At 34.1% G+C, this 12,259-nt stretch overlaps 1 protein-coding gene across 1 annotated transcript; it reads left to right on the top strand.

The window, feature by feature from the left end:
- The first annotated feature begins 5,408 nt into the window (after nt 1-5,408).
- Nucleotides 5,409-8,903, top strand: LOC112420129 (uncharacterized). The gene is made up of 5 exons (XM_024778768.2): nt 5,409-5,428; nt 6,421-8,135; nt 8,236-8,362; nt 8,485-8,778; nt 8,877-8,903. Exons 2-5 carry the CDS (start codon nt 6,424-6,426, stop codon nt 8,901-8,903), a joined length of 2,160 nt encoding a protein of 719 aa, XP_024634536.1. The 5' UTR covers nt 5,409-5,428; nt 6,421-6,423.
- The last annotated feature ends 3,356 nt before the right edge of the window (nt 8,904-12,259 follow it).

The raw sequence follows: 12,259 nt of genomic DNA, 5'->3' as shown, positions 1-12,259 counted from the left end.
GATTATTATTATTAAGTGATGATTATGTTGTGTTGTTTAAGTTACTATGAGATGATGATTATATTGTGTTGTTTATGTTATTGTGAGATGATGATTATGTTGTGTGTTAAAAGATGATATTTATGAAGTGATGATCTATGTTGGTCATCATTTGGTTATTATGTGCTATATGATGATGTTTATAATGTGATGAATATGAATTTAATAATGATTAGAAGTTGGTTGAGTTATTAAGAAGTATTACATTAAGAATTATTATTACTAATAGATGAAGTTTACGTTGTTAAATGCATTTGATGAATTATATGCTTAATATTATTGTTTGTGAAATCTAACCCCTTCTGCTTGGAAATGTTGCTCTTCGTATGAGTAACTTGCAGGTGATCGAGTTTAAGTTGCTGTTAGATTGCTGTCATGAGTGGATTATCTCTCACATGTGTCTTTAGGTGCTCTGATACGTAACGGGATTGGGAACTTTGTTATTGCTTTTCTATTCCTTACGTATTACTTAATGAAGATTATGACTATGTTTTTAGATTGAACTTTTATGAGATGTTTTAAATAAGGCCTTCGTGCCAAAGACTATTTTTAGATGTTTGAATAAATTCTAATGCGAAGTATTAAATATTTTGTTATTGAATTTTGAAAGATAATTAGCTAATTATTCCGTTTCCGTTTGTGATGATTACTCTGATTATTTAAATGAATTTTTTATGTTGGGAAAACGGGGTGCTACAACAGGTGCTGGTCTCGGGATGCCACCTCTCGCATAGAGTCATCAGCAGGGCATGAGGCACGGTGGCGTAGCCCAAGTAAACCAAGTCATGTAACCCGCTCTGCCTAAGCGGATCCCAAAACCAATCCTGATACCCGTTTGGGCGTCCGAGACTCAGGATCTTAGCCCCATGATTAATCGGTTTTACCACACGAAGCTTACGAACCTGAAATAATAGAAAAATAAACATAGTTTAAACAAACACACATTTAAAGAAAGTAATTAAACATAAAGAAAAATAATTAAAAAAAAACACATATAAAAGTGGATATAATAATTAAACAAACACATATAATTAAAATAATTAAACATAAAGAAAAATCATTTAAAAAAATTACACTTACATTTTCTGAATTATACCAAAGTGGCAACGCCACATTGCCAGTGCACCAGGAAAGGGAGGGTCCATAGGTAACACCTCCGGGGCAGCAGCTGCTGCAATGTCATCATCGTCTCCTACATGCTGCTGCTATGGTATATGATCCTAGTCATACCCACCATCAGTCACATCGTGGTGTACCTGATCCTGATAATTCAGGTACTCCACCCCAGACTGGTCAATAAGTTGTGACTCCTTAGGCTGTGTAGCCTGAGAGCTCCCTGAACCATCTCCCCTCCGACCTGTACCCCTCTTTGGGATGTGGCCGCTCTGCCTCTGCCTCTGGTGGCTCTGAGTCATCGCACGCCTACCACTAATCATCTTAGATGGATCAATGGGGTCTTGATCGGCCATATCTACACAAAAAATAATAAAATTAACATCATTCAACTTATACATTCAAACACTTTATCAAAAACACTAAACTTAAACATAACCTAAACTTTCACATTCAACCTAAACATAACCACTTTCACATTCAACCACTTGACCAAAATAAACACGTTGAACCTAAACATTAACATACACACTATCATTCACATTCAAACGTAAATAATCAAATGCATTATCATGCACATTCAACCTAAACATAACCTAAACTAAACATAAACATTCATCTTCGTTGAAAAATCAAAACCACATTCAACCTAATTCAATATACACTTTTTCGAATTCCAATCAAGATCATATCCATAACCTAAACTAACTAAATAATCAATAAAATTGTCATTGAGGCATTTTATCAAACACTTTGTGTGCAAAGTATCAAACATACTCAAAATGTGTTCTTTTGCCACCATTCAAAACCACATTATATTCTAACATTATTCAATCATCGATTAAAACAACTACATTCAATTATAAACTACTTGCAATCATAAAAAATTCAATTCCGACATCAACCCTAACCACATGAAAACTACCATTTTTTTTTTTAAAAAAAAAACCTATCCAAACTAACATTATGATTGAAAATGAGTCAAGATACTTACTTGTGATTAAATGGAGATGATGCACTTGATTTTGCTGAAAAATCGAAATTGGAGAAGTTGGTTGGTTTGGAAAGATTTTGAAAAATGGAAGCAATACTCAGAAAACTGAGTTTCTGCTTCTGTTATGTTCAGTTCGCATCGGCAGTTAACTGCCGCCGGTTTTCTAAAACTTCGGTAGTTAACTGCCGAAGGGCATTTAGGTAAATTACTCAGCCAAACCAAATGTAGGAACAACAATTCTCGACACTGATAATTCAACCCGTGTTTTACTAACACTGCATCATAGATATTCATTGCTATAAATGGATCTCACAAACATTGTCCTCTGATACATTCGACTGGTAAAGTTCCATTAGCTGACGAGTGGGATATTACAATCGCCAATTATAAGGTCCTGTTATGGATCTGCTAAGGCAATCTTTCCACAATCCTTTTGTATCAAAGATTCTGAATTTTGCAGTGATTTAATAGGTGATGGATTTCAACTTCGAGTGCAATGGAAATTCAGATTCTCTTCTCTACAGGGACTTTTTACTACATCATCTAGGGATTTATGTTACTCAATAAATAAATAAATAAATTGTGTGATCGTTCTTTAACATAAAATGTGTTATCTTTCTTTAACATTGGTGTATGAAATATCTAACTTGTTACGTTTGATTTGATATTTGAGTTGTTTTTAATTGTAATTGTTGCTTTTAAGAATTGCGAGACCTTATTTTTCTGTTGATTCCCTTTCTATGTTGGTGTAATAATACTGAAGTTTTATGAATTTTTCTGCCTTGACTTGTCGCTTTTTTGTTGAACTGATTACTAGACTATAATGTAAGTTTTATACATGTATCTAATGTGGATACACATTAGGCTATACAAGAGGATTTAGAAGAAATCACATAATAGACGAGGATTTAGTGTTAAAGAAATTTAACCTAGTGTTCATAATCATGAAGTGTAATTTTATATATTGTAGTTTCATTTGTAGATGAATTGGTTTTAAAACTTCAGAAACTAATTCTGTCGTGATTCTGTACATACTGATTTTAACAGAAGTTAATGTCATTTTACCATGATAACATTTCACGTCAAGAAATGAATTATTAAGACGAATTTTAGAAAATAAATCATGTTAAATCTCGTTCATTCATAAACTCAAGCTTGCATTGAGAATGGATTGAACCTTGTTATAGGTGCCTGAAATCCGAAAACCCAGAATCAGGAACATAGAAAGGGTGAGAAAATTCTTATAGGATAAACGATATTATATAAGTACTTACGCATAAGTATTGAAATACACAAACTGTTTTCATATAAGATGCAAGTTGTTTTCATAAGCTATTTTGAAGAGGTGATGGAAATAAGACAAAAACGGCTTATGGACATGTCATACGTTGCTTCTATATGTTCTCTTCCAATAGTCCCAGATGTGTGTCTGCCAGTAGATAAGCTCAAATAACTAATCCAAACAAGTCTAAGTTCTTGTCAAGAAATGAAAGTAGGCTTACGCAGCAATCTAATGCTTCAAGGATCTAGTGTTACATTAAGTGGTATTTATTAGTTAAAAAATTCGCTGTGATTTGGTAGGTTTTGAACTTCCACTTTAAGTGATATGGCAAATTCTCCACAGGGACTTCTTACTACAGTACTTAGGGATTTATGTTTCTCAATAAAAAAAAATTATGTGTTTTTGATTTGATTTGATATTATGTGTTTTCTCTATTTTGATGAAAGAAAAGTGAAGATGTATGTAATTTTGTGATTAGTTGACTATAATATAAACTTTAAAATATCTATCTAATGTGCATACATAATAGGCTTATATATCCTAGAAGTAAATAAGGATTAATAAACCAATTTGTTGAAGGTGGTTGGAAGTTCATTAATCTGGCAAAGGTTGAGTCCATTAAATCAAATAAGGTCGTCGATAGTTGAGTAAAATCTTGTAGAAAGAGAATTTAGAGTAGAAGTGAAAGAGAATGTTTTAAGAATAACAATGCCTTTTTATAAAAGTTCAGAAACTTCTGCCTTGATTCTGAACTGGTTCAAAATTATGCCACAAATAAGTGTTAGTCCCATATAACAAGCTGGTGAAGCCGGTTATAACAATTCCATTTCAGTCCCGACTTTTACAGAAGTCAATGTCATTTTTACAGAAGTCAATGTCATTTCTCCATGATAATAACTTAAATAGAATGGTTTTTGTAATCATTTCATACCTTCTACATTCTCAGTCTTTGCTATACGACAACAAGGGGATCGGATCGCCTGTAACGATGCAGAAGACTTCCAGCCCTTATTCCTTGCATCAACTCTCATACGCACTCCTATTAAATTAAAGGAGTTAGGAAGCGACCTGAGTAGTTCTGGTAGCCAGTGAGCACTTGTCTGGTATTGAATGAGCTCCCATTTCTTCTCAGAATAGAGAGGTATCAGATCGAAGTAATGTTTTATACAAAAACTTATTTCTGGGATAACAAAGTGGATTTATGAGCAAATTCTGGCATGAGAGGTCCAATGAGACAAAACACTGTTGGATGCATTCGTTCGCTAGCAAGGTTCGGACGAATATGACATTGCATGTCATCATCATGGGAACCTCATCATCGTAGGTATCCTTGGGTCCTAACAGCGGAGATCAATATTTCACTACAAGAAACATTGAAGTTAGCTAGGAATTATACCGAGGAATTAAGTTTCCTAGCTAGCGACATTGCATACCGAGGAAAATTTCCTAGGTAAGCTTCTTTGACCGTTTGACCACTTTAAAGCTGTCAGCATGTGTGTTAGCGAGGAAATAGAGGTGTTACCGAGGAAATATTTCCTAGGTAAACACATGGTACAAAATGCAGCAGCTTTTTACTGTTAAAGGTAACATGGCAGCTGTATTTTTACGTTGGAGACTGAAAAAGCCTGATAGATGCAATTGATATTAGCAGGTGAACGTTGAAATGCACTGTTGGGTTATTTAATTGGCTTCATGTGAATATATATGTCTTTGAACACTTCTCTATTACATTTTCCATTCCATATTTTTGACACTTCTCACTACAATTTTATTTTCCATCTCTAGTATTCAACAATTGCTCTTGCATGTGTTTTTTCTTCATATAAGGTAACTATTTTCTTAATTGATTTCAACTTTTATATTTATAAATAAAATGTTAATGTAATATATGTTATATTATTTTTTGCAGTTAATATTTAATTTCATTTCCTATTACAAGTTGTTGTTGTTGCTGGTACTACTTTTTCGATCTGGATTGTCATCAAATTATATTATTTGAGGTTAGTTTTTATTATTTATTTAAAATTATAAGTAAAAAAATCTTGTGATTAACATTTAAACTGTTTGTTAATATCTATTAAAAGATGCTAGTAAAATTGTTGTTTTTTTTAAGGAAGTTAAATTGTTGTCTTAGTTATTGATAAAAATATTAGTTTTTTTTAGCAAAGATAAAAATATTAGTTAGTAAAAATAATTTTAGGTTAGTAATTATTTTAGTTATTTTTGCTGGTGTTTTTTTCTTCTAGTATTTTTTATTTAATTTTAGAACAGTTAGTCCCTATAAAAATAATTAATATTTTAAGTTTAGTTCCTATAAAATTTTAATGATAATTTTAGTTCTCCAAAAAATTATAATTTTTAATAATAATCCTTATTTTTAGAACTTTTTTCAAAAAATAGATATTTTAAGTTCTTCAAAATAATCCTTATAAAAAGCAAATAGTGGTCATATTAGGTGAGTCATCAAAGCTATAACAGTATAGAAATGTTGGTTAGTAAAAAAGCTACTCCCTCCGTATCAAAATATAAGCAAAATTCACTTTTTAGGTTCATTCATTTAATGATGTATGTGGTTCATAATATGGACCACATACATCATTAAATGAATAAACTTAAAAAGTGATTTTTGCTTATATTTTGACACGGAGGGTGTAATTTCTAAAGAATTTAGTTGTTAATTAAAAAGAAATATATTTTTATAGAAAATATAAATTAATTTGAATTAATGTGAATGATGCAGAAGATTAAAATTTTTAATAATAGTCATTATTTTGAAAACTTTTTACAAAAAATATATATTTTTGGTCCTCCAAAATAATCCTTATAAAAAACAAATAGTAGTCATATTAGGTGAGTCATCGTAGCTAGAACAGTATATATAAAAATGTTTGTTAGTAAAAAAGCTAATTTCTAAGGAATTAGGTTGTTAATTAAAAAGAAATATATTCTTATAGAAAATATAAATTAATTTGAATTAATGTCAATGATGCAGAAGATGGATCAGTATATTCTTCATCGAAGTTGGATGTACGATAGAAAAAGACCGGGGAAAAGGACACTTAAAGCTCAATTTAAGGAAGGAATTCGTGAATTTGTTGCTTTCACCATGTCGCAAGATATTTTTAGAAGTGAGGGAGGGATTAGATGTCCATGTCTTAAATGTACGTGTAGGTTGATTCAGAGCCCAAAAGATGTCATAAAACATTTAGAGGATGTTGGTTTTATGGAGGATTATTATGTGTGGAGACATCATGGTGAACAAGAGCCGAATGAGTTTGATGTTAATATGCAGGCTTCAAGTAGTGGAGCACATACACAGTGTGAAAACTTTGGCCTCATGGAAGATATGGTTGGTGACGCTCTCGGGGTGAATTTGTCTTACAATGAGGGCATTGAAGAGGAAATAATCCCGAATGAGAAGGCGTTGAAGTTTTACTCAATGATGAAAAAAGTAAATGAACCGTTGTTTGAAGGGTCATCTCAGTCGAAGTTATCCATGTGTGTGAGGCTTTTAGCTGGAAAGTCAAATTGGAATGTACCAGAAGAATGTGCGGAGTACTACACGAAAATGATGAGGGATTCGACTCCTGTACCAGAAAATTTACCATTAAGTTATTATGAAGCTAAGCAATTGGTGATGAAGTTGGGATTGGAAGAAAAAAAGATTGATTGTTGTGTTAACGGGTGCATGTTGTTTTACGACAATGAATTTGGTAAGAATGATGGTGCGTTGGAGGAGTGTAAATTTTGCAATTCACCAAGGTATGGAGTGAGTGGCGATGATGTTGATCATAAGAAGAAACGAGTCGCAGTCAAGTCAATGTTTTACCTGCCAATAATACCAAGACTGAAGAGATTGTTTGCATCAATGCACACGGCTGGTCATATGACGTGGCATTATTACAATAAAACTGATTCAGAGGTGATGCGACATCCTTGTGACAGAGTGGCGTGGCAGCACTTTGATAAGGTACATCCTGATTTTGCAAACGATCCACGTAATGTGAGACTTGGATTATGCTCTGATGGATTTACTGCGTATAACACAGCCTCGGCTAGGCCTTATTCTTGTTGGCCAATAATTGTTACCCCATATAATCTTCCTCCTGAGATGTGCATGACAAAACCTTACATGTTCTTGAGTTGTATTGTACCAGGACCACTCTATACACACTCACCAAGACATACTACCACTCCAATCTCTGCAAGGTCTCCTGCTTCATCTCCTAGTATACATGGAGTTACCATGTCAGGTGTTAATCCTCCACTCTACACACAGTCACTAAGACATACTACCACCCCCATCTCTGCTAGGCCTCCTACTCCATCTCCTAGTATAAATGGAGTTTCATTCCCTAGAGGCACTGTGTCTAGTGTTACTCCTCCACTACATACACACTCACCAGGATATAATAATACTCATTTCTCTGCAAGACCTCCTACTTTATCATCAGATCTTTTACCAGATGTCCGTTTTTTAGAATTGCTTGGTATTAATGGAGGATTTATGCCAGTACCCGAGGTGCAACAAGAACAAGAACACGAGCAAGAGCAAGAGCAACAACAAGAGCAACAACAACACTGTGAGCAAGAACATCAAAGCCAACAAGAAAGGGAAGCAGCACAACAAAGACGAGTGAGACGTCGCTACTATGAAGTGGTACCAAAGTACAAATCTCATTATATACTTGAAATTAAGGGTGACTCGTAAGTATTTTAACAAATTAATTTGCTACTTACTTTCATTTCATACTTATTTTTTATTTTTTTTTAAAGTCATATATTAACTATCCATTTAAATGTTCAGGTTGGAGCCATCAAAAATCTCTTCAAAATACATAAGGGAGGCAATCCAAGCAGTGTATAAAAAGCCGTGGCCCGTGTATAAGGATCTTAAGAAAGAAATTGGGGATAAAGTTTTTAAAGAGTTTAAGGTAAAAAGAAATAATTAAATCTTTTATTTTCTATGGGGTTGATTTAAAAAAATGAAATTCTTAATAACTAAATCTTTAATCATTATATTTTATTTGTATATGGTTGATTTATTTTTTTGCAGAGACACTGTGTGTGGGATCCTCAATATGAATCTGATGTTGAGCGCATTTTTCATCGTTTAGCAAGTTCACGTCTGTCAGATATGCTATATGATGAACGGAAGAATATTGCTGAAGACCGTTCTTATCGCCCTCATTGGATGGCCGAAGACCATTGGCGTGCCTTGCTGTCCTATTGGGCTACAAATGACATATATAAAAAGCGTTCCACGGCTAATAAAAGGAATAGAGCAAGTTCAAGACAAGCTCGCCACACACAAGGTTCTGTTACTACTGCAACCCACGCGAGACATATGGTAAAAATATATTAACTTTTTACATGTTTTTATACGTATATATTTAATTATTCAATTATTCAGGTTATGTAATTAATTAACTTTTTGTGATAAATTAGGCAAAAGATCTTGGAAGAGATCCCTAAGTAGACGAGCTTCATCGAGAAAACCATATTATACATGGTACGGATGTCTACGTTGATGATCGCTCCTATAATACACAGGTGAATTTATACTTTGATACTATATGCAATACATTAAATTCTGCACTATTTATTACTATATGCAAACATGGTAAGTTTCTTTTGCACTATTTGTTACTATTCTGCACTATTTAAGCTCTGCAAAGCATCAAGTTATCATTGTGTTAAATTTTTTATTTAATTTAGTCTCATTTCTTTTGATTAAAAAGGATATGTTTTCTTGACAAAAAGAGAGATAATCTAAATAGGAAGCAATTTTGCCATTCTCTGTATCTGTCATCAATATGACGTTATTTTCTGATTTGGAATTCTAGTACTGTTGTCTATTGTGGCTGTTTTGGTTTGGAGTGTTTGTGCTGTTTGGTTTTGCAGTTAAGAGTTAAAAAGGATATGTTCTCCTGACAAAAAGAGAGATAATCTAAATAGGAAGCAATTTTGCCATTCTCTGTATCTGTCATCAATATGGCGTTATTTTCTGATTTGAAATTCTAGTACTGTTGTCTATTGTGGCTGTTTTGGTTTGGAGTGTTTGTGCTGTTTGGTTTTGCAGTTAAGAGTTAAAAAGGATATGTTCTCTTGACAAAAAGAGAGATAATCTAAATAGGAAGCAATTTTGCCATTCTCTGTATATGTTATTGTTATCATGGTTTTTGGGTGCCAAGCCATTAATTGGACTTGAACCTTTTGACCGTTGATATCTCTCTTTTTTCTTGGGAAGGGTAAAAGGAGAAAAACCCTTGAGTTTCCGAATTCGGGGGTCGTTTTCGCTACGGGAAGGTGTTAGGCACCCGGAGCGATTATGGTATTCCATAAGAACCGCTCTCCTAAGTTTATTTCTACGCTTTAGTTTTATGGCTTATTTGTGAAAAAAGGAAGGTATGATTAGTTAAGAATGGGGGGTGAGAAGAAGTAGAATTTGATTTTTATTTCGGCTTGGATGAGTTTTGACTCATTGCCTACGTACCCTTTTAAGGGATCAAAACCGTTCGTAGTTCATTCTCAAAAATGGTTTTTTTGTTTTTTTGTTGGTTGATTTTAAGTTTGAAAAGAGATTTTGAAGAATAGAGATGAGAGGCCTCAAGGGCATAAGATTTGGAAAGTGTGAGGTGGAATTAGTTATTTTGCAAAAATAAAGTCCAAGGAGGATTAAGATTCATTAAAAGTTTTACTTAAGAAAATAAAAGGGGAAATAAGGAGTTTTGACTCCTTTTCATTTTCAAAAAAAGGTTTTCAAGTGAGGTTATTTGCATGTCTTGGAAAAAGTTGATTTTTTTCTAAGTATTTAAACCTAAACGCTTATCTAACCATACAATCCTATGCATACATCTAAGGTGAGTGTGTGCGTGCCGGTGCGTCATAGTGTCCATAGTCCATATTACAACATTGCCTAAATACATTCTATGGCCTCTTTGCCAAGCTACAAACCAATGGTAAAATATTACATCACCGAATGAATTACAATTTGTAAAAAAAAGAAAACTAAACTAACGGAGACAATAGTGAAGATAATGAAGTGCTATGAAGTGATCAACATGAAAGGAAATGTTAGTAGAAAATGGTAAAAAAGGAATATGGCATAAAGCGATGGAAGAAAGTATGGCATAAGACGGTAAAGTGACGATGAAAATAAGCCAGAAACATGTGATGAATAATGCGCATGATGCAAGAATAAAACTCAACACATCAAAACAGTGACATATGCATAGCAAACAGTAGCAAAATTCACATGGAATAGCATGCAAATCAAACATGACGAACACGAACATTATGCACATGAAATGACGGAGAAAATACGAGAAGAAAACAACTAAAATAGTAAAATACGCTAACAAAACAACACATATGTTTTTACCAGTCTTTTCCAAGCAAAATACCACTAAAAATTATCAAGAAAGTAGTAAAAATTACGTGGTAATTTCCTCGGATTTCATGGTAAAATTTGGAGCAAGCAGGGGTGCAGGAAGCAAAGGGGGGGGCGCGTATAGCAAGAGAAGCCAAGGGAAAGCTGATACCCTAGGCCCAACAGCGTAAGCCCATTGGGCTTAGAGGATAAAACCTCTATAAAAGAGGTGAGACAGACCTAGGGTTTCACTTTCCCCTTGTCTTTCTCTCTCTATACCACAATTGCTCTGTCTTCTCTCTAGCATGAGCTCACCAGATTTTGGGTTGAGCCACCGTGAGAGATGAAGGTCTGGCTGGAGCCACCGTAGGCTCGCCGGAACCTTCATCTTCTCCGGTGAGCTCCCCAGGGTTCCGGCGAGCTTTCAACCCAGAATTTGATGAAAATCATATCATTCTCTTCGTCTTTTCACTGCGATTACGATTCTGGCCTTGGCTTTTACAAACACTACGTGAATCAACGTGAATCTGGTCTTCTCACTTACGTTTTTCGTAAAATTAGGGTTTGCTTTTTTTTGATAAAATTCTTTGAATCTTTTTAAGATTCTGTTGATTCACGTACTGATGATCCTTTTTTACGAAAAGATGAATAGATTAACGGCCTGGATGATGTAGATCTGTGCTTTTGGTGTTACGGTTTTTCTTTGAATTTTTTTTTAGATTTTTGGCTTAAATGTTTTCAACTTCACAGATCTACATCTTCTCTGAGTTTGTTATTGGCTTTGATGATGAGAATGATGAAGATTCACGTGTTTACCTGAGTTTGTATGGAGATTGTTGATTTCTTCGGAAAATCTTCAAATCTTGCTTCTGTTTTGATCTGATTTCGTTTCTGGAGACTGAAAATAAATCAGTGTGGTTCTTGTTAGCCTTGAATCTTCATCTTCTTCGGTGTACACCTTGCTTCTTTCCTTCTTCTTCTTCCTCTGCGATCAACGCTTGAGTTTGCTTCAATGCGAGCTCGCGTTTGGAATTGCAGAGAAACGGTCAATTCTGTGATGAAGATTCCACAGAATCTCTGAGAATTGATCTAAAAAATGTTGATTCTGATGAAAATTAGGGTTTCTGGAAAAACGGTTAGGGTTTTTGTTCTTAGTGTTCTTGAGAAATTCTGAGAAATTTTTCTGTTTTGATTCAATTGCTGAGAAAGAGAAAGTTGGATTTTTGTTTGTGAGTTGGCGTGTGATTATGGGTCTGTGTGGCACTGTACACCTTTTATAGCTTGACATGTGTGCATCTGAACAAATGAGAAAGTGACACCTGGACCTGAAAAAAAGAATGGCACGGCCTTGGACAAAAAAAGAAATCTGGACCTTTCTGCAAAAACAAAACTTTTAAGGGCTAAACTGCACTTAATCAAAAAAGGACTGAAATGTAAATTGAAAAAGAAACTGGACTGA

Source organism: Medicago truncatula, chromosome 3 (genome assembly GCF_003473485.1).
Source record: "Medicago truncatula cultivar Jemalong A17 chromosome 3, MtrunA17r5.0-ANR, whole genome shotgun sequence".
Taxonomy (NCBI): domain Eukaryota; kingdom Viridiplantae; phylum Streptophyta; class Magnoliopsida; order Fabales; family Fabaceae; genus Medicago; species Medicago truncatula.
The sequence above is the reverse complement of the archived record's forward strand: the minus strand, read 5'-3'. Positions and strand labels throughout refer to the sequence as shown.

Coding starts and splice junctions, on each gene's coding strand:
- LOC112420129 (XM_024778768.2), top strand. CDS start 6,424: ATGGATCAGTATATTCTTCATCGAAGTTGGATGTACGATAGAAAAAGA. Junction 8,363..8,484: donor AAGTTTTTAAAGAGTTTAAG/GTAAAAAGAAAT, acceptor ATTTTTTTGCAG/AGACACTGTGTGTGGGATCC. Junction 8,779..8,876: donor CAACCCACGCGAGACATATG/GTAAAAATATAT, acceptor GTGATAAATTAG/GCAAAAGATCTTGGAAGAGA.